At 45.6% G+C, this 27,517-nt stretch overlaps 2 protein-coding genes across 14 annotated transcripts in view; one reads left to right on the plus strand and one right to left on the minus strand.

The window, feature by feature from the left end:
• megf6b (multiple EGF-like-domains 6b) overlaps positions 1 to 17,325 on the plus strand; it is a 71,035-nt gene extending 53,710 nt beyond the window's left edge. For 7 of the 8 annotated variants that reach the window (XM_015959050.3, XM_054752338.2, XM_054752358.2 and 4 more), the window contains 20 exons: positions 1,883 to 2,017; positions 2,103 to 2,228; positions 2,312 to 2,443; positions 2,790 to 2,918; positions 3,026 to 3,157; positions 6,308 to 6,436; positions 6,561 to 6,689; positions 6,954 to 7,082; positions 7,172 to 7,300; positions 7,946 to 8,074; positions 8,349 to 8,477; positions 10,586 to 10,714; positions 10,813 to 10,944; positions 11,017 to 11,145; positions 11,220 to 11,348; positions 11,519 to 11,776; positions 11,950 to 12,078; positions 12,150 to 12,278; positions 16,496 to 16,624; positions 16,847 to 17,325. In XM_015959050.3, the coding sequence (XP_015814536.3) occupies positions 1,883 to 2,017; positions 2,103 to 2,228; positions 2,312 to 2,443; positions 2,790 to 2,918; positions 3,026 to 3,157; positions 6,308 to 6,436; positions 6,561 to 6,689; positions 6,954 to 7,082; positions 7,172 to 7,300; positions 7,946 to 8,074; positions 8,349 to 8,477; positions 10,586 to 10,714; positions 10,813 to 10,944; positions 11,017 to 11,145; positions 11,220 to 11,348; positions 11,519 to 11,776; positions 11,950 to 12,078; positions 12,150 to 12,278; positions 16,496 to 16,624; positions 16,847 to 16,980 (2,726 nt within the window). In that variant the 3' untranslated portion in view covers positions 16,981 to 17,325. The remainder of the gene's footprint in view (positions 1 to 1,882; positions 2,018 to 2,102; positions 2,229 to 2,311; positions 2,444 to 2,789; positions 2,919 to 3,025; positions 3,158 to 6,307; positions 6,437 to 6,560; positions 6,690 to 6,953; positions 7,083 to 7,171; positions 7,301 to 7,945; positions 8,075 to 8,348; positions 8,478 to 10,585; positions 10,715 to 10,812; positions 10,945 to 11,016; positions 11,146 to 11,219; positions 11,349 to 11,518; positions 11,777 to 11,949; positions 12,079 to 12,149; positions 12,279 to 16,495; positions 16,625 to 16,846) is intronic. The other variant, XM_070549379.1, reaches the window with a different exon arrangement.
• A 1-nt stretch (position 17,326) lies between these two features.
• Positions 17,327 to 27,517, minus strand: part of kcnab2a (potassium voltage-gated channel subfamily A regulatory beta subunit 2a) — a 123,417-nt gene continuing 113,226 nt past the window's right edge. For all 6 annotated transcript variants that reach the window (XM_070549384.1, XM_070549381.1, XM_070549383.1 and 3 more), the window contains 6 exons: positions 26,507 to 26,592; positions 26,302 to 26,422; positions 25,152 to 25,246; positions 24,122 to 24,242; positions 22,797 to 22,885; positions 17,327 to 21,983 (listed from right to left, as the gene is read on the minus strand). In XM_070549384.1, coding sequence (XP_070405485.1) covers positions 21,894 to 21,983; positions 22,797 to 22,885; positions 24,122 to 24,242; positions 25,152 to 25,246; positions 26,302 to 26,422; positions 26,507 to 26,592 — 602 coding nt within the window. In that variant the 3' untranslated portion in view covers positions 17,327 to 21,893. The remainder of the gene's footprint in view (positions 21,984 to 22,796; positions 22,886 to 24,121; positions 24,243 to 25,151; positions 25,247 to 26,301; positions 26,423 to 26,506; positions 26,593 to 27,517) is intronic.

Here is a 27,517-nt window from a genome sequence, read left to right on the forward strand (position 1 = left end):
TTCTTCTGTTTACTCAGAAACACACAATATGATGTGACCTTTGACCTGTTTGTATGTTCACTGACCCATGACACGTGTAATAACAAGACAAAGGGACTTCGTCTTCGTCTTCGTCTTCCTCCGCTTATCCGGGTCCGGGTCGCGGGGGCAGCATCCCAGTTAGGGAGCTCCAGGCCGTCCTCTCCCCGGCCTTGTCCACCAGCTCCTCCGGCAGGACCCCAAGGCGTTCCCGGACCAGATTGGAGATGTAACCTCTCCAACGTGTCCTGGGTCGACCCGGGGACCTTCTGCCGGCAGGACATGCCCGAAACACCTCCCCGGGGAGGCGTCCAGGAGGCATCCTGACCAGATGCCCAAACCACCTCAACTGGCTCCTTTCGATCCGGAGGAGCAGCGGTTCTACTCCGAGTCCCTCCCGAATGTCCGAGCTCCTCACCCTATCTCTAAGGCTGAGCCCGGCCACCCTACGGAGGAAACTCATTTCGGCCGCTTGTATCCGCGATCTCGTTCTTTCGGTCATTACCCAAAGCTCATGACCATAGGTGAGGATTGGGACGTAGATCGACCGGTAAATCGAGAGCCTGGCTTTCTGGCTCAGCTCCCTCTTCCCCACGACAGATCGGCTCAGCGTCCGCATCACTGCAGACGCCGAACCAATCCGCCTGTCGATCTCCCGATCCCTCCTACCCTCACTCGTGAACAAGACCCCGAGATACTTAAACTCCTCCATTTGAGGTAGAACCTCTCTCCCGACCCGGAGTTGGCAAGCCACCCTTTTCCGGTCGAGAACCATGGTCTCAGATTTGGAGGTGCTGATCCTCATCCCAGCCGCTTCACATTCGGCCGCGAACCTACCCAGCAAGAGCTGAAGGGACAAAGGGACATAAAATGGAATTTTAAAGAGACAGTGTGTAGTTTTCACCGTTAATCTCTGGAAATATCCGCTAAAATGTTGTTCAAATGAATGAAATGACGCCCAGTTGTTGAAAAATATTGTCATAACATGAATTGAAATCAGGTTTAAAATACATGGGAGTGGGTCTAAGGTGCACAATGCCCTGTGGTCTTCAGCAAAGTGCACTTGGAGAAAGTGTGCAAATAACTCGCACTCGCACCCCTTGTCGAGATTGAGCAATTAAAGGGCGCAAGTGTGGAAGTGTGAGTATTGGGATTGGGTCTAAGTCTCTGGGGGATGCCAAATTAGAAACCATGTTTGCTTCTACAGGAGCCCGTGAGGACAAAAAGAATTTACTGACTTTTAGCAAACGGTTACAAAACGTTTGCTGTTAATAAACATTGTTGTTTGGCACATTCACCTCCTCACTCGTTGCCAGTGATGAGAGGGAGTCGGATGTGCTTGTCTTTTAGCTCCAAAGGCTTTTTGCTGCCAGGAAAAAAAACACAGTAGTCATGTTTACTTGTGATCAGCAGCCTCACTTCCATCAGTGTGCCACATGGTAGCTGTGGCACATTGTACCTCATCATTATGAATGTGTGAATGACTGATTGTGAAGCGCCTTGGGGGGTTGTAGGACCCTAAGAAGGCACAGACCATTTACTTATGCAGATAGTTAATCCTGGTGGGAACTTTTGAATACAATTTATAGAAAAACATAGATTTTTTTTAAAGTGGCATTAAAATGGGCAGTCTCTCAACCCTACCTCTGTTCTTTTAGAGGCAAATCTGTCCTTTAAATTACAGCTAAACTCTTATATTTTCAAAACTAGCCAGAGAGAAGTTATGTCTTTATTATTGTTTCATCTGATAAAGAAAAACTAACTTTTAAGGCACTTAGTGTAATCAGGTGAGCAGGAGGGGGGATGTACTCGTGACTTTGCTCTTTAGTTGATGAATAGTCTGAGTGCTCTGTTCGGTCTCCAGAATGTAAACCAGGATCTTATGGATTTGGCTGTGAGAGGAAATGTTCCTGTCCACCAGGAGTGTCCTGTGATCATGTGACTGGAGAATGCCAACGGAAATGTCCTCCTGGGTATCACGGAGAGAAATGTGAACAAGGTAGATGGCTGGAGGGGATGGAGGTATTTGATTTATCTATTAATTTTTAATCTGTGTTGAAGCAAACGGATCCTGTCTGTGTCAGAGTGTTCAGAAGGACAGTTTGGAACTGGTTGTGTCCATCCTTGCAACTGCAGCAGAGCTCCATGCGACAAAGTGACGGGGCAGTGCCAGTGTCCAGCCGGGACATTTGGACAACACTGTGAGAACTGTGAGTGAGGACAGACTTATCTGCATGCCCAGCGTATGCTTTAGTTCCACAGAATGAAAACAATGGTGGCCAATCTTTGACAGTGTGTCCGGAGGGTTTCTGGGGTCTCGGCTGCAAACAAACCTGCCCGGCTTGTGAGAACGGAGGAGTGTGTGATAAACACAGCGGCTCGTGCAACTGCCTGACCGGATTCATAGGAAGACTGTGTCAAAACTGTGAGTTAACAGCAGCGTGCATTTTTTTAGAGGTTCCCATAGAAACATGCATTAAACAGTCCTCCACACGAGGAGGATGGAAGCACGGTGGAATACAGAGGGTGCGGTTCTGATGAGAAATGATTTAGCACGCAAGAAGAGGATTTTTCCAGAGTAATTAGTAGAAATGGTGCAGCTCTTTTTTTCTGAGACGAGTAGCTCCGGTTCTGTTCTAACCAACTGCTGTCTCCCATCCGTCGGCTGAATCGCAGTGCAGAAGCTGTCGTGGGGACTTGCTTCATGTTCAATCTGATGGTTATAGTGGGTTGATTTAGATGTTTAGGTTACTGTTTTTTTGGCTGTGCAGCATGCCCGAGTGGAAACTTCGGTCAAAGATGCCAGATGAAATGCGTGTGTGAGAACAATGCTCTCTGTGACCCAGTGAGTGGGCGGTGTAGCTGCTCCCCTGGGTGGACTGGACACAACTGCGGGAAAGGTAAGAGGACAGCCAGGGCGATCACGCTGATGGAGCCATGCACCTTCTGAGCTGATCAGAATATTAGCAGAGATTCCCGATGTTTTCTGACACACTTTGTGTTTCAGCCTGTGATTCAGGACACTGGGGAGCTGACTGTGCAGAAACCTGCAACTGCAGAAATGGAGATGGTGGATGTGATGCTGTGACGGGCCAGTGCATCTGTGAGGCTGGTTTTACTGGAAATCGTTGCGATCAGAGTATGTTTTCACCCACTAGCGACACTAAACTGACAACCACTCAGGTCACACATTTGGTATGAAATGGCCATGTAAATAAATCAGACTAAAACAAACCCACCCTACCCTTTAAAGACACACTATGCAACTTTTTTCAGATTTTTCAATCATTTTCTTGAGCCGGTATGTACTAAAATGACCCTTCACAGCAGGGGTATTCAATTCTGGTCCTGGAGGGCTGGTCTCCAGCACGTTTTAGTTTTAACCCTGTTTCAACACACCTGATTTCAATCAGCAGGGGTCTCGTTTATCAAACATTGCGTAGAATCCTTACTAAAACCGTACTTAAGCTCGGCAAAAAACAAAAAAATGTACTTGCGCCAAGTAGGTTTGTGATCTATTAAACATGGAGTATGCACAGCTGCACACAATCTCTGCTTCATAAATCAGAAACTATCTAGAAAGGTCCTCAGCTGCTTTTTAGTCACATCCCACCCTCACCACGCCCACTTACTGCCATAAATAGTCAATGCAAAGTGCCTTGTGGATCTCATGCATATACATAAGCCGGCTGTTGCAGCGCTCCGCCAATGACGATGGCGACCGTAGATCAAGGAAGCGCTATTTCACAGAAGCAGAAATTGAGGTACTTGTGGGTGAAGTGGAGAAATGAAAGGAAGTGCTTTTGCAAAACAAATAAGAGAAAATCCACGGAGAGTCACAGCGTTGCTGAAGCCGTCAATGTTGTGAGTTCTTCAGAGAGATCTGTGGCGGATATTAAAAAGATGGTCCAATCAGGATTCGATCCCCAGACTCCAAGGTGAAATTCACACATGCTAATCAGTCACCCAAACAGAGATCTCCCTTGTCCAAGTAGGCAGGGCGCATCATCAGTCGGGTCACAGTGACAGGACACACACTGTCACAGACGCATGACATTCTGTCTCAATCTGCCCCCTGCTGATATTCTGCATTCCGTATTCTGCACTTAAGGCTGTGCGTGAGTGTGTGTGAGTGTGCACGCATGTGTGTGTGAGTGTGCGCGCGTGTGTGTGCATGTGGGGGGGTCTTGTTCTGTGTGAAAATGAAGCAGTACAAGTGATAATGCTGCAGGATTTCATAATTTTATCCTTCTCAGCAGCAGCACTGCAGGTGCTCTCCATGTCCAAAATGTGCGTAAGCCAGGTCCTTAGTCAACTTAAAGTTGCGCACATTTTTCTGCTAAGTTTTCTTTCATGAATCCCAAAGTTTGCGCGGAAAGTTGCTTACGCAGTTTTCCGATCCCGTTTTGTGTGTAAGCAAGCTTGATAAATTGGGTGATTAACATGCTTCTGCAGAGCCTGATGAGCTGCTGAACAGGTGATTCAACCACTGAATCAAGTGTGTTGGACCATGTTGTAGCTAGTAACAACAAGCTAGCACTAAGACAGGCCAACTTACACTAAATGAACTCCTAAATTAAAAGATCCACACTGTTGGACAAAAAATATAAATACAAGTCCAGTAGCAACAAAGCCAGGTCACCATGAGTCTGTGATTTCATAGCTTGAGCTCCCTTAAACGAGTGCAGGCTGCGCCAATGTTTACTCTGGTTTTAGCTCTTTGCTTTGCCTCCAAAGACATTAGTCTTTTACTTTAATTTCCAGGTTCTGTTATGATGCCAACAAAAAACCAAAAATCTTTTTTCTTATTCTTGTGCAAACTGAAAAAGCTAAATGCTAGCCTTTATATTAGCTATCAGAATAGTAAACAGCTCCCCCTAGGGCTCTTACCCTCCAACAAAACCGTTAAGTACAAATTGAAGTTGGTAACGTTTCTACTTCAAGAATCGCTGAAACTCACATTTGAAGGAGTATCTTTAAGTCTGTTTACCTACACTGATTTGTGTCTGAAATCCCATGTTGAAACTAAGAACAAGTGTAGAGATTTTAAAAATTAGCTACGAGATTTAATTCAGAAAACCCTTTTTTTGTCACTGTCAGCTTAAGTTTATACACTTATCTCGTATTAATCATGTTGGAAACAGAGTTTTAGGTACAAACTTCATTTAAAGGTATAGAAAAGGATCTTTTTCTATCAGGTGGATCATCTGAACCATTGGTCCGCTTAACTGTCAATCATTCTGGTGAACCGTTCATGCAAGGCCGTCGCCGTACGTTGTTGGGTAGCTTTCACGTCCTGCACAAAGCGAAGGTTGGCTTCCCACCGACACCTGTCGCCAGTTTTCTGCTCGACAGGTAAGCTGAAGTTCGGTATACTATTTGGAGAAATTAATTTCAGATTACTGCTAGAAGAAGAAGTTGGCCGCAAGGCCGGCGGCTACTTGTAACGAGGATAACTGGGCGTTCTTTCTCATGCGCATTTTTTTTCCAAAACGAGGAGCGGGCAGTTCTTTGCTGAAATTCAGAAACATCCTCTGCTATACCTTTAACTAGAAGACTAGATTGAGCTCTTTTAGCCTATTACTCTAAATGTTTCATGTTTGACGCACCTTTCTTCTCCAAAACTGTTGTATTAACCCATTTAAATATATTTTGCTCTGAATTATTCTATGCTTCAGGCTTTAATTGTTATTGTGGCATCAATAAAGTGAAAAATGTCATAAATTTTCATAAACTTGTGTTGCCTGCAGAGATGATGCACTTCAAAGTGACCGAAATGACCAACATATTGTTTATCATTTCCAATCAGTTTTACGTCACATCAAAAAAACATTTTTTAATTTATACTCTGAGCTTTAATTAGAGGATGTTTATGTTTTTACTTACAGAAACACTAAAGCAAAGAAACTCTGCATTCCTGTCAGTTATGACTCACATCTTCTGGACTGCTCAAAAACAATCTTCTCTGTAATTTTCATCTTGCAATGTTGTGACAGCCTTCTGTTGACAAAATAAGTGCAGCTGTTGATGGTGTGTTTTTAGGGCTGCGTGTTAATGTGACGACAGGTTCACAAAGACAAGACAAAACCACATGCATCATCACAGCTTGAAACAATAAGATTTCATGTGATTTTTTTTTGTGTGCAGCTGTTTTTCCTAGAAAATTCCACCTGAGGGCGATAGAGACACATGTTTGAAACTTCACACAAAGACTTTTGTTGTGCTTTTATGAGTTACTGTGGTTTTACTCTTGTTGATCTTTGCTTTTGTGTGTTTGATGTTACCTCAGAGTGCCCGGCGGGTATGTTTGGCCTTGGATGTCTCCATCGGTGTCAGTGTGAAAACAGAGCCTTGTGTGACCATGTGAGTGGAGCTTGTACATGCCAGGTGGGATGGACGGGCACCTTCTGCGAGAAGCGTAAGAGAAACTCCTGCATCATGAAGCCAAACTCATCGTAGACCTTGCAGTGAAAGGTCACGTGTGTGTGTGTGTGTGTTTGTGTGTGTGTGTGTGTGTGTGTGTGTGTGTGTGTGTTTTTCAGCATGTCCTCAGGGCTTCTATGGTCTGGACTGCCAGAAGAAGTGTTTGTGTCTGAATGGCGGGAGCTGTGATCACATCACCGGCATCTGCTCTTGTCCAAGTGGCTGGATCGGGCCTTCCTGCAACCTGAGTGAGTTTTCGGTGCAGGTGACTTGATAATTGGAGCCATCAAATTGTTTTTGTTGCACTTTTTTATCGACGAGAACTCCAATCAAAGGACAAGTTGTCAGTTTCATAGAAATTTGGGAAAGCCCATCTCAGTCTCATATGAGAAAGTACCGTTGTGGCACTCCCCATACCAAGGCGTGTCTCGCTTCCCAAACTCTGGAACTTCCACCTTTGATCATCAAAGTTCACCAGGAGGTAAAGAGACTGCTTGTCTGTCTCCTGGCAGCATGTCCAGCTGGCTTCCATGGGAAGGGATGTAACCAAACCTGCGTGTGTCTGAATGGTGGCATCTGCCACCTGGCCAGCGGAGAGTGTGTGTGCACGCCGGGCTGGATCGGACCCAAGTGCGCAGACGGTGAGCTTCCGCAGCAGAGTTGAGGGATCCTCTTTGATTCAGGTAAAGAAAAACAGTCACAATTTGTGTCATCTCTGTTTTTCTCTCAGAATGCCCCGCTGGCTTTTATGGAGCAGACTGCCAGCAGCGCTGCTTGTGTCAGAATGGAGCCACCTGTAATAAAACTGATGGAAAATGTTTGTGTGAGAGCGGATGGACGGGAACAGCCTGTGAACTGGGTATGTTAACGTTTCACTGTGTTGGAGTGGATTAAAATGCAATGAAGATTTATTACAAATAACCTCTATTTCTGTTCCTGGCCTTCATTTAGAATAACATTCCCCTTAGCCAACTAATTCCTGAAATCTGGAAAATGCTGACAAATCTAATGAGGTCTAGCCACCTTATATAAACTATTTGAATTTGAAAGGAAAAAATTAAAATAAAAAAAAAAACACCCTCATGTTTTTCAGATAATATCTCATTGTGAGAAAATAAAGAAGTCAGTCTTCAATTAAAGGATAGGTTTGTTTTCCACATTCTAAATACGGTGAAGTTATCTGATTTAGAGATGATGGAGAGAAAATGGAGACAAAACCTGAACCATTTAAACCATTTTAAATTCATAGACTGGGTTTTTTGTTCTTGGGTCTGATTTTCATTTCGCTGCCTGAGCTCATTTGTTTGGAAGTCTGGTTTACTTTCCCGGTAGCTTCACCACAGCCGAGTTGGCTCTCCGAGAGTCAACTCGGCTGTGGTGAAGCTACTTCCAACCATCCTCCCTCTGTTGAGTCATTCCAGGTCCCTTCTCGTGCTCTTTACCCTCCAAAGTCCAAAGCCACCATTAAAAAAACGCGATCCTGTGACTAACTGTGTGTTCACAGAGTGTGCAGCAGGTCGTTTTGGAGTGGACTGCCAGCAGATGTGTGATTGTGAAAATGGAGGCCAGTGCAACATAAAGACGGGCCGCTGCCGCTGCACCAGCGGCTGGACCGGAGATCGCTGTGAGGAAGGTGGGAAATGGCAATATTGGTAAAAACCTGAACAGAAAACAGTTAAGTATCAACTTACATCAGCAGCCGGCTGGAAAGATACATTTTGACCATTTTAAGAACGCTATCCGGGTAGCACTACATCAGTCCCTGGGCCGCACTTTGGACACGCCTGGTCTAAAGTGTAAGGAACGTTGACCTCATGTTCAGCAGCTGCTAACTAAGCAGACATGATGGTGAATCTGTGTGTTTTTGTTAATAATAATACTTTTTATTCTAATCTTCCTGTGAGCAGCGTGCAAATCTGGCCTGTTTGGTGTCAGATGCAAGGAGAGATGTCGGTGTGCGCACGGGGCTTCCTGTCATCACGTGACTGGGGATTGTCAGTGTCCGCCGGGGTGGAGGGGGAAGCTCTGTGATAAAGGTAAACCAATGTTTCCAAATCAGTTTGCATCCAGTCATAGAATTCAATTAGAAGTGGAATAAAAGTGCAGTTTTCCTTTTTTATTCTCATAATTTATGTGCAGAGAATTTCAGAAGTGGCTAAAACACATGTAAACACCTGTAAGGGTTTAAAAAATACACACCAGTAAAATACATAAAGAGCTCATAATTTTAACTGAACTATATAAACACATCCCAACAGACTACATTATGAATTTAGAAACATGTAAAGGAGTATATTACGCTGCCTGGCTGAAAAAGGGCTTGCTCCCTTAAAAAGCTAACATGCTGTAAAATGTTCTTGGATCATCTTAAGCTTTGATTGTGTCACACATTCACTTTTGCATTGATCACATTATTTATTTCTAGGGTTGCATTCATTGTTCTCTTAAGAAGCAGAAATCCTACGTTTTTTTCCTCAGAGGGCACCACCTAGTGGCGGGAAAATGTATTGCACCAGTTTTTATTTGTATTTTCTCCCTGGTTACATAATATAGCTGTAAGGAACGCCTCTTATTGGTGAACCAGATTCACCTCTAACCAGACAACAAAGCCAGAATACATTGCTTCACAAATATTAGATGTATACATACAAGTGCTGGTCATAAAATTAGAATAACATGACAAAGTTGATTTATTTTCTGAAGTTTCATTCAGAAAGTGAAACTTGTATATTAGATTCATTCATTACTCACAGACCGATACATTTCAAAAGTTTGTTTCTTTAATTTTGATGATTATAACTGACAACTAATGAAAATCCCAAATTTGGTATCACAGAATATCAAAATGGGTTTCCTCTGGGTACTCCAGTTTCCCCTACAGATCACAACATGCCCTACAAGTTAAAAATTGTACGTCGCTTTGGATAAAAATGTCTGCCAAATAAATAAACATAAACATAAAATATTGTGAAAAGATTTAGTACTGAAGACCCATGGTGCCTCACTCTAATAAGCCAATTAACTCAAAACACCTGCAGGAGCTTTTAAAGGGTCTCAGTCTTGTTCTGTAGGCTACACTGTCATGGGGAAAACAGCTGACTTAACAATTGTCCAAAAGATGACCATTGACACCTTGCGCATGGATGAAAAGACACAAAAGGTCACTGCTAAAGAGGCTGGCTGTTCACAGAGCTCTGTGTCCGAGCACGTTAATAGAGAGGCAAAGGGAAGGACAAGATGTAGTGAGAAAAAAAGTGTACGAGCAAAAGGGATAACCTCTGGAGAGGACTGTGAAACAAAACCCATTCAACAATTTGTGGGAGATTCACCGAGTGGACTGCAGCTAGAGTCAGTGCTTCAAGAACCACCACACACAGATGTGTGCAAGATCTGGTTTCAGCTGTTGCATTCCTTGTGTCAGGCCACTCTTAAACAAGAGACAGCTTCAGAAGTGTCTTGCCTGTGCTAAAGACTAAAAGGACTGGACTGCTGCTGAGTGGTCCAAAGTTATGATCTCTGGTCAAAGTAAATTTTGCATTTCTTTTGGAAATCAGTCTGGAGGAAGAGAGGAGAGGCATAGAACCCATATTGCTTGAGGTCCAGTGTAAAGTGTCCACAGTGAGTGATGGTTTGGGGCACCATGTCATCTGCTGGTGTTGGTCCATTGTGTTTTATGAGGTCAAGGGTCAATGCAGCCATCTACCAGTAAGTTGTAGATAACTACTACTGAAAAAAATTCAGTCATATTTGAATTTTATGACCCACACTTGTATATGGACAAGTAGTTATCAAGCCTTGGCTGAAGATTGTTTTAGTTGTTAGCTGTCTAGCTACACATAGCTACATGCTGAGAACAGCATATGCTCACTACACAGGCAAATTTCTACTTCACAAGATGTGCTAAATAAACTAAAATATCTCAAACTTTACCTCAGATTTGTCACATTTTTACATTTTGAGACGGTTTAAAACAAGTTGAAGAGTTTGATGTACGTAATGTGTGGTATGTTAAACTTGTCATTAAAAGAACTGAAACCCGATACCGATATTTACTGTTATTACATTTTAATGCCAATATTGTGAGGCAAAATGAAGATGTGCAAAAGTTAAAGCCTTGAATTTGCTCTGGTTCTGTTTCCTCCAGTGTGTTTGCCGGGTATGTTTGGGGAGCGTTGCATGCAGCGCTGCAGCTGTGCACAGGGCACGTCCTGCCACCACGTCTCTGGAGAGTGTGGCTGTCCTCCTGGATTCACAGGAAACGGCTGTGAACAGAGTAAGTCCTGCAGCACTAATCTGTGTTTTTCAAACCCCCTTTGGAAAGAGCAGCATATTCCTTGGTTTTAAACTCACTGGTGCATCCATCTTTGTCAGCTTGTATCCCAGGAACATTTGGACTAAACTGTAATCAGGTCTGCCAGTGTTCAGAGACGAACCAGTTCTGCCACCCGGTGTCTGGATTGTGTTACTGCGCTCCAGGTTTCCTTGGGCCCAAATGTGACCAAAGTAGGATGAAACACATGTAGAAATATTACAGTAAACAGGTCATTCAAAGAGACTGAAATAGCCTGTTTTCAGTTTGTGAAGATGGTCGATACGGTCCAAGCTGCGAGCGAGAGTGTCAATGCAAAAATGGAGGGAAGTGTGCTCCTTCAACGGGAGTGTGTGAATGTCCAGCAGGATTTATTGGACCACGCTGCAACATCAGTGAGTCTCTGAGATTCGGACAAACACATGAAATAACAAGGTGAGGTGACAAATGTGTGTTTCTGCGGGGACAGCGTGTCCTGCCGGGCGTTACGGAGTCAACTGCTCTCAGGTGGCCCTGTGTGGCGATGGAGCCCAGAACGACCCAATCACAGGTCGGTGTGTGTGCGCCCCTGGTCGCAGAGGAGAGGGCTGTAATCAAGGTGAGCTTGTGGTACGACAGCTGTTAGTGTCAAAGGTTCTTTGTTGACGACAAAAAAACACATTTTAGTCTTTTTGCACTTGTCTTTCCTATCACAAATGTAGATTTATTCTTTACCTCAGACATTTTTCACCTGATTTAATTAATGAAAATATGTGCGTTTGACTTCAGGCTGCCCTTCAGGCTGGTTTGGAGCAGAATGCAACCAACGCTGTAATTGCAGCAACCAAGGACTGTGCGATCCTGCAACCGGCAACTGCACCTGTGGTCTGGGCTGGACGGGTGATCGCTGCGACAAAGAGTGTCCTGCGGGCCGATTCGGTGCCAACTGTCAGCTAAAATGCAGCTGTCACAATAATGGCTCTTGTGACAGAGTGATGGGGACATGTCGGTGCGGTCCGGGCTACTACGGACTTCTGTGTGAACATGGTGTGAACTGACACACAAAGAATGGCCTTGCTTTTTTTATTTCAGCTCAGTCACTGAAGGCTAAATCGAGCTCTCGTCAGAGCAGAAAAGCGTTTGTGCTCAAACTCTGAGCTGTTAGTTCTTTTTAATGATTAATCAGAAACATAAAGGTTGAGTGTTGTCCTTCCCGTCAGCTTGTCCTCCCGGTTTCCACGGGCCGCTGTGCCAGCTGCAGTGCGACTGTATGAACGGCGCCTCCTGTCAGCCGGTGTCGGGCGAGTGCGTCTGCCCTCCAGGATACCACGGAGCCCTGTGTCACAGGGGTCAGTCAGAGATGTTGATGCTCATTTTGTCGTCTGATTTATGCGCTGAAAACATTTGTTGTTGCCCTCAGTGTGTGAGCGGGGCCGCTACGGTCAGGACTGCATCCAGGAGTGTGACTGTGACAACCGGACTCCGTGTGACTCTGTGACCGGAAAATGCTTCTGCCCTCCAGGGAAGACTGGACCCAGATGTGATACTGGTAACATTTAGTAATTATTTTACGGGAGGAAAAATATATAAAGATTTCTTATATAATTTAGACATAATTAGGTTGAAAACGCAAAATAATTCAAGCATTTCTCTCTCGTCTCTCGTCTTCCTCCGCTTATCCGGGTCCGGGTCGCGGGGGCAGCATCCCAACTAGGGAGCTCCAGGCCGTCCTCTCCCCGGCCTTGTCCACCAGCTCCTCCGGCAGGACCCCAAGGCGTTCCCGGACCAGATTGGAGATGTAACTTCTCCAACGTGTCCTGGGTCGACCCGGGGGCCTTCTGCCGGCAGGACATGCCCGAAACACCTCCCCAGGGAGGCGTCCAGGAGGCATCCTGACCAGATGCCCAAACCACCTCAACTGGCTCCTTTCGATCCGGAGGAGCAGCGGTTCTACTCCGAGTCCCTCCCGAATGTCCGAGCTCCTCACCCTATCTCTAAGGCTGAGCCCGGCCACCCTACGGAGGAAACTCATTTCGGCCGCTTGTATCCGCGATCTCGTTCTTTCGGTCATTACCCAAAGCTCATGACCATAGGTGAGGATTGGGACGTAGATCGACCGGTAAATCGAGAGCCTGGCTTTCTGGCTCAGCTCCCTCTTCCCCACGACAGATCGGGTCAGCGTCCGCATCACTGCAGACGCCGAACCAATCCGCCTGTCGATCTCCCGATCCCTCCTACCCTCACTCGTGAACAAGACCCCGAGATACTTAAACTCCTCCACTTGAGGTAGGACCTCTCCCCCGACCCGGAGGTGGCAAGCCACCCTTTTCCGGTCGAGAACCATGGTCTCAGATTTGGAGGTGCTGATCCTCATCCCAGCCGCTTCACATTCGGCCGCGAACCTACCCAGCAAGAGCTGAAGGTCAGAGCTGGATGAAGCTAGGAGGACCACATCATCCGCAAAAAGCAGAGACGAGATTCTCCTGCCACCAAACTCGACACACTCCACACCACGGCTGCGTCTAGAAATTCTGTCCATAAAAGTGATGAACAGAACCGGTGACAAAGGGCAGCCCTGGCGGAGTCCAACCCTCACTGGGAACAGGTCCGACTTACTACCGGCTATGCGGACCAAACTCACGCTCCTCTGGTAAAGGGACTGAATGGCCCTTAACAGAAAGCCACCCACCCCATACTCCTGGAGCGTCCCCCACAGGGTGCCCCTGGGGACACGGTCATAAGCCTTCTCCAAATCCACAAAGCACATGTGGATTGGTTGGGCAAACTCCCATGCCCCCTCCATCACCCTTGCAAGGGTATAGAGCTGGTCCACAGTTCCACGGCCAGGACGAAAACCACATTGCTCCTCCTCTATCTGAGATTCAACTATCGATCGGACCCTCCTCTCCAGTACCTTGGAGTAGACCTTTCCAGGGAGGCTGAGGAGTGTGATCCCCCTATAGTTGGAACACACCCTCAGGTCACCCTTCTTAAAGATGGGGACCACCACCCCGGTCTGCCACTCCCTAGGAACTGCCCCCGATGACCACGCAATGTTGTAGAGACGTGTCAACCATGACAGCCCTACAACATCCATAGCCTTAAGATACCCAGGACGAACCTCATCCGCCCCCGGGGCTCCGCCGCTGTGTAGTTGTTTGACTACCTCAGCAACTTCTGCCCCCGAGATCGGACAGTCCATCCCCAGGCCTCCCAGCTCTGGTTCCTCCTCGGAATGCGCATTGGTGGGATTGAGGAGCTCCTCAAAGTATTCCTTCCACCGTCCGACTATAGCCTCAGTTGACGTCAGCAGCTCCCCATCCCCACTGTAAACAGTGTGAGCGAGTTGCTGCCTTCCTCTCCTGAGGCGCCGGACAGTTTGCCAGAACCTCTTTGGAGCCGATCGATAGTCTTTCTCCATGGCCTCACCAAACTCCTCCCACGCCCGAGATTTTGCCTCGGCAACTGCCACTGCTGCACCCCGCTTGGCTATCCGGTACCTGTCTGCTGCCTCCGGAGACCCACAGACCAGCCACGCCCTGTAGGCCTCCTTCTTCAGCCTGACGGCTCCCCGAACCTCTGGTGTCCACCAGCGGGTACGGGGGTTGCCACCACGACTGGCACCGGCCACCTTACGACCACAGCTAGCAACAGCCGCCTCGACAATCGCAGAGTGGAACAAGGCCCACTCGGACTCAATGTCCCCCACTGCTCTCGGGACGTGGTCAAAGCTCTGCCGGAGGTGGGAGTTGAAGACCGTCTTGACAGGTTCTTCTGCCAGGCGTTCCCAGCAGACCCTCACTATGCGTTTGGGTCTGCCAGGTCTACGCGGCATGTTCCCTTGCCATCTGATCCAACTCACCACCAGGTGGTGATCAGTTGACAGCTCCGCCCCTCTCTTCACTCGGGTGTCCAAAACATACGGTCGCAGGTCAGATGATACGACTACAAAATCTATCATCGACCTGTGACCTAGGCTGCCCTGGTACCAAGTGTACCGGTGGGCATCCTTATGTTCGAACATGGTGTTCGTTATGGCCAAACTGCGGCTTGCACAGAAGTCCAATAACAAAACACCGCTCGAGTTCTGATCAGGTGGGCCGTTCCTCCCAATCACACCCCTCCAGGTCAAGCTGTCATTGCCCACGTGAGCATTGAAGTCCCCCAGCAGGACAATGGAGTCCCCTGATGGAGCACTATCTAGCACTCGTCCCAGGGACTCCAAAAAGGGTGGGTACTCTGAACTGATATTTGGCCCATAAGCACAAACAACAGTCAGGACCCGTTCCCCGACCCGAAGGCGCAAGGAAGCTACCCTCTTGTCCCCCGGGGTAAACCCCAACACACAGGCAGAGAGTCTCGGGGCTAACAAAAAGCCAACCCCAGCCCTCCGCCTCTCACCCGGAGCAACTCCAGCAAAGTAGAGTGTCCAACCCCTCTCCAGGTCTCGGGTTCCAGAGCCAATGCAATGTGTCGAGGTGAGTCCGACTATATCTAGCCGGTACCGCTCAACCTCTGCCACAAGCTCTGGCTCCTTCCCCGCCAGCGAGGTGACGTTCCATGTCCCAAAAACTAGTTTCCTTGTCCAGGGATTGGACCGCCAAGGCTCCCGCCTTGGTCTGCCACCCGATTCACATTGCACCGGACCCTTCATGTTCCTCCTGCGGGTGGTGGGTCCACAGTTGGACGAGCCCATGTATCCGGTTCGGGCTGGGCCCGGCCGGGCCCCATGGGCGAAAGCCCGGCCACCAGGCGCTCGCTCACGGGCCCCAACCCCAGGCCTGGCTCCAGGGTGGGACCCCGGTAACCCTCCGGGCCGGGTACTCCGACTCTTCGTTTTCACCACCATGAAAGATCCTTCGAACCGTTCTTTGTCTCACCCTTCACCTAAGACCAATTTGTCATGGGAGACCCTACCAGGGGCACTAAGTGCCCCAGACAACATAGCTCCTAGGATCATTAGGGCACTCAAACTCCTCCACCACGATAAGGTGACGGTTCAAGGATTTATCCTTTTTAAATGAAGGATTTACATTAAATGTAGCTTCTAGGATCACATAACTTATTCATTTTAATTATGTTGGTCATGTTATTAATAAAATTAGCAGACTTGGAGAAATCAAAATGCTAAAATAACATTTAAAGCTGTTGAAACAAAACTGATGATGCATGATTCACAATGTAGGATGAACTTTATTATTTGTGACATTTACAAGACTTTTTGTAACGTTATACTTTTTCATTAGATAGATGAAAATTACCCATAGGTCAGGGAGATGGGGCAGGTTTTATTGTGTTGTATTCCTCTGCACACTTCCTTTTTAGCATGACATTTATAAAGTTCTATTAAATATTTTTGTCTTAATTTATACAATTAAGTCAATTATTTACTAAAGAAATGTTTCCATGAATTTTTTTTAATTCCTTTTTTAATTAACTGGTTGAGGTTAGTTTCTATTTATTATACAAACATGCATTTTTTAAATGGAAACACAACAGTGTGTATCTGTGTAGTCACATCTGATTACATTAAAGCTGAGTGTCAAGCGGGAGGCTTTGGGCCCCATTTTTAAAGTCTTTGGTACGACCCGACCGGGATTTAAACCCTCATCTCCCAGTCTCAGAGGTAGTTTGTGAAGTAACTCAGAAAACCACTTTAGATTTTTCTGTTGTGTGACCAATTAGCTGAGCTCGAAGCCAGGGACCACCTCCACCTGGTGAAGGTATCGATCGGTTTTAAATGCCACCTCGGTGCGTTTGTGTCAGACTGCAGAGCCGATCGTTACGGGCCGGACTGCACGGAGACGTGCGAGTGTGAGAACGGGGCCCCGTGTGACCGTCGCAGTGGCCGCTGCCTCTGTCCTCACAGCTGGATCGGACTTCTCTGTCAGGAAGGTAATGATTAATGTATGCAAACGCCAGGTGAGTCAGAACTACAGAGATACTCCAGCTGCTGACTTGGTGAAAGCAGAGTAAATAAGTGCTGACAGTGTTCAGTTACCATCTGTGAGGGGCAGATCTGCAGACGCTGCAGCGCTCGTCGCTGTGGTTTTTGTTCTGATCGGATGTGAGTGCTTGCTGAGCGGGACTCATGGCTCTTTGTGTGCATTTCTTCAGGGGGGCCTCCGCGCTATGCCCATGGGAGCAGCAGAGGGGACTTGCAACATATTACACCAGCTCCATCTAGCAGGAGAACTAAAACAGATGAGCCAGTTTTTACTGAAGAGGCTGAAGTGAAAGGACGAGTCTGACAGGATGAACAGGAAACAGACTGATGAGAAGCCAAGACTCCAAACTGGATCAGCGGGATAAAAGTGACAATATTCCCACCTTCAAAGTGCAGAGTGAGAGACTGTGTTTGCCTCCACAGCACTTTCAGCGATTATGTTGCAGGTACTGTATATGAATCATCTGACAACTCAGAGACTGAATCCGATGCTGAGGTTGTTTTAGAAAGTAGATCTGAAGAGTTACTGGAACAGGTTGTGTATAAATTGCTTCGTATTTATATTTTAAACGGATGTTTACAGAGCAAAACGACTTTAAACCAACCACCCACCTTCTTAAACATCCCAAATAAAGACAGACACACCCAGGTTTAGTTTACCAGTCTCTCTGATTTTAATTTTATTTTCACTGAAGACCAACGCTGTACATCCTGCCTACGTTTCAAGCACAGTGCAGAGAGCAACGCCTGCAAAAAAAAAACAAATCAAAAATAAAGCAACTTTAAAATAAAGCCAACTAAAAAGAGAAAAAGGCAGAGGTGATCACAACCAGAAATATGTACAAGGGTTGGAGTATGTACAGAAGGTACCAGGCTCTAGCGAAGTTGTCTCCAGAGTGATTTCAGTACAACGCTGCATTCCAGCCTTCATCATGATGCATTAACAAAAAATAGTTTTTATTTGTCAGTCTTCAAGTAGACACCTTACTGACAAGATACTGCAGCATGATGACAATAATACAACTCTCTATGGCATTAAAGGCTAGAACATAAAAATATATTCTCTGTGACCTACGCTCCATCCATCTGTGGATCATTAGAACAGGGGACACAATGAAACTAGGACCTCTTTAAAGCATTGATTTCCCCCACAGAGCTACACACACACACACACACACACACACACACACACACACACACACACACACACACACACACACACACACACACACACACACACACACACACACACACACACACACACACACACACACACACACACACACACACACAGTGTTTTCTTAAATTTGCATCAACTTTTTTAGGAAGCAGGTCAGAACACTCAAACAACCAAAAGGCTCATGAAATGCACAGCGTTATTGTTAGAAGGAAAAGAGACTATTTGTGAAACTGGCTTACTGAAATTTCTGACTGGATTAGGAAAACGAACACCACTCTCCCATTCACCAGCTGAATATGTTGGATCAGAAGTCCCAGGGTTCAAGTCTAACCAGAAACAAAGTTAAAAGCTTTGTTCCTTTTCTTAAATCATAACTAAATTATTTTTAGGCTTCATTGCATGTGCATCAGTTAATTTAGAGAGATAAAAATGTGGCTTGTAGTCGGGTTCACATATTCTGCAAAATAGCTCAAGTAGAATGTAAAACCACATTTATTTTGTTATTCAAATCAAAAAGTCTGCCTCCTCTCACCTGCTTTCCTCTGTAAAATATAATGTGTTAATAGTCACAGAGAGAGTTCCAGCCCACCAGCATCAGCATCTAAACGACGAGGTTGTGGTTATGCAAGCTGCAGAACAATGCTAGCCCAGGTTACAGTTAATGCTAGTGTGGCAGTGTGAGCGTCCTGTCACAGTGTCCCGATTGATTATGCGCCCTGGCTTCTTGGCCAAAGGGATGTCCCTTTGGCTGACTGGTAGGCGTGCGTGACTCTCACCCGGAAGTCTGGGGATCGAATCCCGCCCGGGCCCTCGTTTCTCCACCTTGCCACACTAGCATGAGCCACTGTCAACACTACGGGTGTTTCTCAATGTCAAGGAACTTCGCCTTGATGTCTTAGGAGATGCATCATCAGGAACGTCGGAGGCGTCTGTCCTCCGTTTGTTCGCCGTTTAGCTAACTGACCAAGGATATATGGCACGTGTCTCGCTGCAAAAGATTAGTGGATCAGGAGCTGGCAGCTACTTTGGGGAAAAAGTTCCAGTTTAAATGTAAGTCAACTAATTATAGCTATTGGGCTTATATCTAAAATGTATTTTTAGACCACAGCAGTTATCCATGTTTGGTTAGTAGCTGCAGCTTCGGTGGCTAGTGGGTACAAAGTTGCGTACATATTTATTTTAACCATTCTATACACAATTAAGAAAGTAAAAGGCTCCTTATACATTTATACTGAAACTTATACCTTTACCTCACGTGTCACATGACTGCCACGGTCATGTGAGGTAAGTCTGTTTAACCATTTTCTCTGACCAAGGAAGGACAATGTCCTCTTAAGCCAGGCGCCTTGACATTGAGAAACACCTAAGCAACGGCTAACGCTAGCATGAGCTACTGCTCATACTAGCCCAAGCTATTTATCAGCGCTCCTGGGTCAAAGATCATTATCCAGAGGCTCAAAGAACTCCTTCCAGTTGCAGATAATCAGTATTGTACTAAAGGGTTAAGATCACTAAAATGACCGATCTATTTGGAGCATTTTAACGTCCTCTCTCTCCTCCTACTTGAGGTTCCAGCACTCTTTATATAGCCTGTGGATAGTGAGGGACTGCAGTTGGGCTTTATCAAAATAAAAGCACATAATTCATTTATAAGAAGATCCTGACACGAAAATGTATTTATTCTTATATAACCGTTTTGTTTTTGAGAAGCACGGTTTAAAAGGGATTACTTCTTGAATTTCATTAGTCGTCTCTAGGTTGTCACGAGGCCAAGTAAATAACAGCCTCATCAAATTACGATTTGTAGTACTTTTCTGTGTATGGATGGAACAAACGGGCACCGATATGCTAATTAGGGAGCTTGCAGGTGGATTTTGTTACTGCAGGATGGAGATAAAGCAGTTTTCCCCCTGGGCTGCTCTTTGTGCTGGGATAAGCTGATGGTCATATTTAGCAGAGATAGAAGAATGGTATCGGTCTCATTTTGCAGCAAGAAAAAATAAGCCCTTCTTTCAAAATGTCACAAATTTCCTTTTTAGTCTCAGACTTCTATTCCACTCCCTGCAGACGTAAATATCAAGACACAGGAACTCCACGGACAAACTAAGTTTTTCTTTTTGGACGCTGAGAAAACGGCATTTTTTTTACTCTGGCAAACAAGACACATCAAAGTAGACTTCAACAGAGACCAGTTGTTACAGAAGGCTTAAACAGTGGGACCAGTTGAGTTGTTCCCAGTCCAGAAACACAAACACACATGAGAACCAACAGCTTAGACCTCTTATGGCTTTGCTGTTCAACTGCAAATCTCACTCACACAAATCCAACACAGTCACTTTGATTATCCCTTAAACGTTAGCTGAGAAGCTCCTACATCTCTACTGGTTTTATCTGCACACTTTTTTTTTAAATTTCTGCTAAGAATCAACAATTTATCAGCTTTAAAGTTTAATCTACACGTGTTAGGAAGCTGAGAAGCATCTCCTTACTCATCCTGTAGATAGGCGAAGAAGGCCCATGCTGAGGGTGTCATCACATGCTTACGTCCATTTGTGCTTTAATCACGGTAAGAGAGCCCCCAAAGGATGAAAACTAAAATGTGGGGCGGCGTCGTGATGTCTGAGATAATACTGATGCATGTCAGATCATCTGCTGCTTTAAACAAACCTTACCAGTCCTAAAGCACTTAGCCGAACTACGCATTCTGGTTATATGAAGGGCATACTCGTTTGGTCGGGTAACGATATACATAAGGAGGAAGGTCCATACCATAAATAGATAAGCTGGACAGCACATGCTTCAAGATGACTCCTATATTCTTGCAGAGGGTGAGAAAAACACTGGAGTGTGTCGGCTAAAAATAGATGAAGAATCTTTGGCTCGAGCCACGCTTAAAAAGTCACTGGCCCTTTCCAGCATCCGCAGACATAAAGACAACCTCCCCTAAACCACCTTCTCCATTCCCTGAGCTGCTGCCGCTCATCAAAGAAGACTGGACGCTCCCAGCAACATGCACCAGTTTCCACCAGCCAGCGTTTCTAGGGGGGGAGGGGGTGATGAGCGGCCAGCCGCCGAGCTGCCCGCCCACGCCAAAGCCAAGAGCACAGTTTGATCCAACTGCTAAATAAGGCAAATACTTGAACAAAACTTGATCAAGGAGAGGTTTGGGTAAGATGTGACCGCTCCCTGTGCAACGAGCGGGGGAACACAGTGAAACAGACGAGCGCAGCCCGAGTTTCTAACGTCGCGGCAGAACGCCAACGGGTCAGGACACAGATCAGGAGCGTCTAGGCTGGACAAAGTGTACTGCCAGTGAAAACACAGGGAGGACAAGGAGAGGAATCTACGAGACTCTATAGTGCAATGGTTGTGAGACGACGACGTCCATACCCATCCTCTCCCTTCCCTAGAACCACCCTCTAACACCTGTACTGACTGTACTAAAGTGCTGATTGTTGAAGCCCTCCAAAAGGGCCAATAACTTTCCTTTCAGAGAAACCTCGACGGACTTTTACAGTACACGCATGTTTGTAAACAGAACGTCTCAGAACAAACGCATGGCTATGGTACATGTGCAACAGCAGTTCTCATATATTCATACAGTATGTACCTCTTTTTTTAAAGTTGCATTCAGTTTTAGAAAAAGATTTTGGAAAAAATGAATAAAAGAAATCTGGCTGCCAAGCAAGCATGTGCTTATTATTTTTTCTTAAAACGATACTTTTACCTACATTTTCTCTATGGTTTTAAAATACTTTTGGCTGAATAGAATGTGTAACTAATTTACTTGTGAGCGCATATCTCTAATCTCTCTTACTCATCCGCAACCCGTCCCGTTCCTGTGGAGGTGCCTGTATTTATTCCCTCTTCTTATCTCCGCAACTCTAAATGAGGTGCCCTGCGTGGCCTCGGTGAGGCCAGACTCATGCGCCAGGGTCTCACTCAGTAAAAGCTCAAGCAAACAGAGGATCAGGCAAAGGTGGGGCGCTGCAGCTGCAGGCTGGGTGCAGCCCTGCCGGGCGGGGCCGCACCTCCCGTTAGGAGCGGTAGTCCTTTTTACTGTACGGCTTGTTCCCCAGGATGCTGTCCACCTCATGTGTGATGGATGACGACAACTTCGGTAGAACCTGTGGGACAAACGCACATGTGGGTATTTTTTACTCTTTAATAAAATCACAAGATGTAGCTTCACAACATGGCCTGTGGGTGGTGCTAAAGGGAAAAAGATATTTTTGTACAATTTATCTACATTCAGATTCACACTAATGAAAAAAAAAATTCTTAGCAAATTATTCTCAAACGGATTTTTTTCAGCATAAAAACAACAGAAAAATAATTACCAGGTTGTTTTAATCTGAAGATTTTAAGGTCTGGATATTTCTGACAGCTGTTCCAACATTTTCACAAACTGCATAAAATGAAACGTTTCCAAACAGAGGCAGAAAAAAAACTTTTTCAATGTCTTGGGGTGAGAAAAGTTCCTACAGATGGAACTTTAGTCTATTTCAGAGTTTATTATACAAAACAGAGACTTTAGGAAATGTGAGCGTAGCATTTTAAAATGGAAATACTTTTATGTACTGGGGGGGACTTTTAAAGTGCACGGGCATCAACACACAGCACCAGGGTGAGGAGAGCAGGGATGTTCGTTCTGGCAGGCAGCACATGTGAGGAGAGGACCTAAACCCCCCCCACCACCACCACCCGTCTGAGAACCCCATTAAAGAGCGAGTCCTATCAGCAGAGGAAGAAGTGGCCGAGAGCTCATCTCCAATCCCCACGGCAACGGATACTCAGCTGACCTTATTAACGTGGTACAGTAAAGCAGCAGAGCGTGCAGCAGCAAACTACCCAAGAGGCTGCAGTTACGCACTGGGAGGCACGAACCCCCCCCCCACACACACACACTTTAACCAATGAAAAGTCTTCCGACGTCTTACCTGAATCGCTCCTATGTTCTCCATCAGCTGGTCCGTGTTGGATGCCCCTAATAGGACCGAGCTCACCCCCTCATTCCGTAGGCACCACGCTGCAGGAGATCAGGCAAAGAGTGATGACAGCCCCATCACACACGTGCGTGCGTGCGCGCGCGCACACACACACACACACACACACACACACACACACACACGACATCCATGATTCAGCCACAAACATATGCTGCACATCGTGACACACAATCAGACCCTTCTCCAAGGACATCCTGGACACATCCTCCCTGATGATAAACACTTCTACAGATGAAGCGGGACAAACCGCTCTCATAATGATTTATAAATGCATTTTGTTCGATTCCAGTGCCACACTCCACTGACGACACAAGAAAACCTGACGTTTTTGTGATGCTCTGAATACTCGGGACACAAAAATACCCGTTTTAACTCTGAGCTGTATTATGCAACACAACTGAACGCTCCTGCAATTGAGAAAGACACACTTGTAAGTAGATTAAAGCATAAAGGGAGTGAAAATATGGCTGCAAAAATAGTAGGATTGTTTCAACACAAATTGAGAAAACAGCCTGAAAAGAACGTTAAAAGGAATTTTCCCCGTCTATTTAACACACGAGCAGACGGCCTCCAAGAGACTCACATCTCTAGTCATATCTACAGTCTAAACCCTCAATTTAGCATTAGCATGTCATTGTTACCTCGTTTTGATTCAATTTTGATTCAACACCAGAATGCCAACAAGAGTTAGAGGACTGTGCTGCATGGACAAATCCTTGTGCTGCCTCCTTCAGAAGCTCTAAAAAGGATTCATGGAAATCAAACCGGTTCAGGCTGTCCACTAACAGGCTGTGAAAATTAATTAATGACACAGTTTTGCTGTGAGTTTGTAAAAATCCCAGGTTCACTCATCGCCTCGCCAATAATTGGTGCTGCAGCAGCTCTCTCATGGCTGCTCGCCTTATTTTGTTTATCTGATTAGCAGATTCTCACCTTGCCACCCGGCAGTGAATTGATATGTCATTCAATTCGAATCAATTAAAAAATCTATTAATCTGCTAGATTCATCTCTGGGACGCCGTTTTGATGCTAACACCTGCACCTAAACACCAAGAAAAAGTTCACATCCGTCTAAAAACATATTTCGCACGTCAGATCTGGAGACTTGATTTACCATTGTTTCATTCAGCAGAATGGGGTGAAGACACACACACACACGGGACAGCGGTGAGAGCGCCACTGACCCCGGCCAGTTCCGGGCAGAGGGACGGACAGACAGACAGAAAGAGAGAGAGCAGCAGAATGTATCTGCGTACCGATGGCGAGTTGGGGCAGAGTGCAGCCCAGCCGCTCCGCGATCGCCTGCAGCTCTTTCAACTTCGCCTGCTGACGCCGGCCCTCCTCGCTCAAGATCTTGTCCTTCAACCACTGGTAGCCCTGTCGAAAACACAGCACACCTGCTCAAAAACACAGCCCTGCTCACACCGCTGCACCGCAGCTCGCGTGTCACCAGGGCCCGTTTTCAAACACGTGACTGTCTTCCACTGTCACTCATTCAAAAGCCGAACGTTCAGCTTGTTACAACAACTCGGGAATGAATCAGCTGCTGGTTACACATCAGCACCAGATGGAACAAACATCTACAGGCAACAGTGAGCCAAGCAGGAACTGTTCAACACCAACAGGACAAGGTGGAGGTCTGGCTGACACATGGTCCACGCACGCACACACACACACCATGCCACCACGTCACAATGGGACACTACGCTACACACTCAGGTGTTCGCTCGCAGGCTTCTTGGTCTTCATTTTGAGTTAAATTCAACAAGATGATAAACATCAATGAAATCTGTCTTTTCGATTTGTTGGTGAAACAAACTTTATATTTGTATGCTCTCTGTGGAGTCTTACACATCATTAGCCAAAAAAATATATCAATATCGTATTTACCTTTTTGTCCCTTTGGGGAAATTATCTCCCAAAAGCTGCGTTCTCAAAACAAAATCCATAAATTACACATATTTTGTATAAAATAACTAATGGAGTAAAATCAAAGCTATCGGAGTCTGCTGATGTTATTATTCGTGTTTGTGTTGCATGGTGAGCTCAGGTGTGCACACTAAAACACATTAAGGCGATGTCGTGCTTGTGAAGAGGTGCAGAGTGCGAGGTGACAACACAGCACTGAAAACACAGGTACAGTTTTTGGTGTTTCAGAACCTGAAAGACAAAAAAACACGATAAAAACAAACAAACAGGAGGGAAACATAGAACAGTGGGGGGGGGGGCAGACGACCGGAGCGGGCGGTACACAGCAGGCGGATGAGGGGGATGGAGGGTGTCTACCTTTAGAGATGCTCGAGAGTATGGAGGCACCCTCCCGTCGTATTTCCCTGAGATGATCCCACAGGCCAGCGGGGACCACGTCATGGCCCCCACACCTCAGGAAAGAAACAAAATTTGATCATTTCATTTTTTAATATTGAGCTGAAAATAAAAAAAAGACTAAAAGTTTATTTTTATTATTGGAAACAAAAACAGAAAAGGTCTATTTTTGTCTTGGATCAAAGTTATGGAATGGAGAATTCAGCTGGAGGAGAAAGTAGCTTCAGACGGCGGGATTTGGAGTCTTACTTCCTGATATTCGGACATCTCGTTCCTGATTGGCTAACAGCAACGTGGCACTACCGCCGATTAGGCTTTACAACATTGATGTTTTATCTCCACAAATAAAACAAAACAAGGCTTGAGGATTTTTTGCTGTGTGGTGGAGTTGCTAATGCTAACAGTTAACTTCTACTAGTCACAACGTTCTCTCTCCTCCTCCCTCTCTCTGCTCTCTCCTGGGTGCTAAAACAACAACAGCCTTCCCCGTTGCGAGCCAAGATGGGCAAGTCCAAGCAACAGCTTGAGGTAGAGAGGTGAGGATTTTCAAATCCTAGAGTTTCACCGTCCTTTTTCTATCAGTAGCTAGTGCAGGAGATAGGCAGGTGACCCTTTTCATGTTCAGCCTGCACGTTAAATTCAGAGTGACCGATGGCTTTCAAAAACGATAAGTAAAAAATGAAGAACAAGACCTTTTTTGTCTTTTGTATCCAATTAAAGAATGAACTACAAAAAACTGTTGATTTTCAACTGAAAATGACAACAAATGACCATCCATTCTCCTTCACGTTTCTGTGATTTGACGCAGGAAGAAATGATGGAGGAAGCATGGGTCTACTTACAAAAGTTTTAAAAGTGAAGCTGTAATATTCAAGAATAAAAGAGTCAATTTCCTAATTATTTGTCTAGTTTTAAAAAGAGTAGACTCCTTTCTCCATTTTCACAGCTTCAAAACTTCTTTGGAATAATTTCCTCAAATGTAGTAAGGACGATGATCGTGTGATGACAAATGAAGTGGGAACAACACCTGTTTACTATCAGGACCGCTAAACACAGTAAACACCTGCAAACCTATTTACCAGTCTAAAGCCATAAATACTTGAGTGCACACCGATCTTATGGAAGAGCTCTGGCAGCTGCACCTCCACCTTCTCCCTCTGGAACATGTGATACTCTGCCTGCTCACAGATGGGAGGAATCTGGTTGAACTGCCGCGCAACCGAGTACGCTTCCTGAAGGAAAACAGCGATAAACCCGAATCAGGCTTGTGCATCATTATAGCTAAGCGGGGGCTTCTCTTTACCAAATCATCTCACCATTATCTCCATCGGGCTCCAGCGGGATGTCCCCCAGTACATGGCCATGCCTTGATTTATCACATGGGTCATCGCTCGAACCGTTTCTGCAGAACACACATTCATCAACACGCCAAAAGTGTGACCTTGTTGGGTTTTCTCTACTGTATAAACCCACACTGTACATGCATCTGCTGCTTCTCTCATCTCAAAAGACATGTTTGTTATCATTTGCACTTCAGTTGGAGTGAGGGGGGTTATGAAAGCTGATTATGTTAATTAGAAAGCTAGGAGTCCTCCTGAGCATGACATTTGATCCTAACATGGCTCAAAATTTACCAGAATCAGCCTTTATTTTCCCCTCTCTCTCCAAATCTACAACATGCTGTTGGAAAAAAGGAGCCAAGTGAAATGAATAGAAGATGACAACCATAAGCGCACTCGTTCAAATCTTTAATCTCACACAAAGTGGGCTGACACACTGGATGACGACTTATTTATTTTAAGCACTGAGGGTTAAAAATCTGTCAGAGATGAAGTTCTTGTTTTTTTCCTGTAATATGGATGCAGGAATATGAAAGACTTATCTCAAGAAAAAATGATTACGCCTTGCATGAAGTAAGAAAGCTGTCCTGTGGTCAGATATGGGTACTGCAGTCCATGTGTCAAAACGGACAAGTCCGCTCTGAGCAGCTGCTGCCAGTTATGGATCAGCAACAGAAGATTGCAGATGATGAGCAAAGACGAGTCATACACAGTAAGTTCATAAGTAGATAAAAACATATCTGGTGTTCGCACTCTTGGGTGTTTTATGGTAGGGAGCACTTAACACTTATTACGGTAGGCATTAAAGGAAGTGTGGTTGTTTGCAGTAGGGTTGTTAGCTTGTAAAATACCATGACTGACTCAGTTTACACATGCATATCACTGTAATATCAAGTTGTCTGTAATTGAAGTAGCTTGAGATATTTTTAGAGCAGACTAACTTTTCTAATTAACTGTTAGCATTGTTAGCTCAACGTTAGCCTCTAG

Source organism: Nothobranchius furzeri, chromosome 3 (genome assembly GCF_043380555.1).
Source record: "Nothobranchius furzeri strain GRZ-AD chromosome 3, NfurGRZ-RIMD1, whole genome shotgun sequence".
NCBI classification, from domain to species: Eukaryota; Metazoa; Chordata; class Actinopteri; order Cyprinodontiformes; family Nothobranchiidae; genus Nothobranchius; species Nothobranchius furzeri.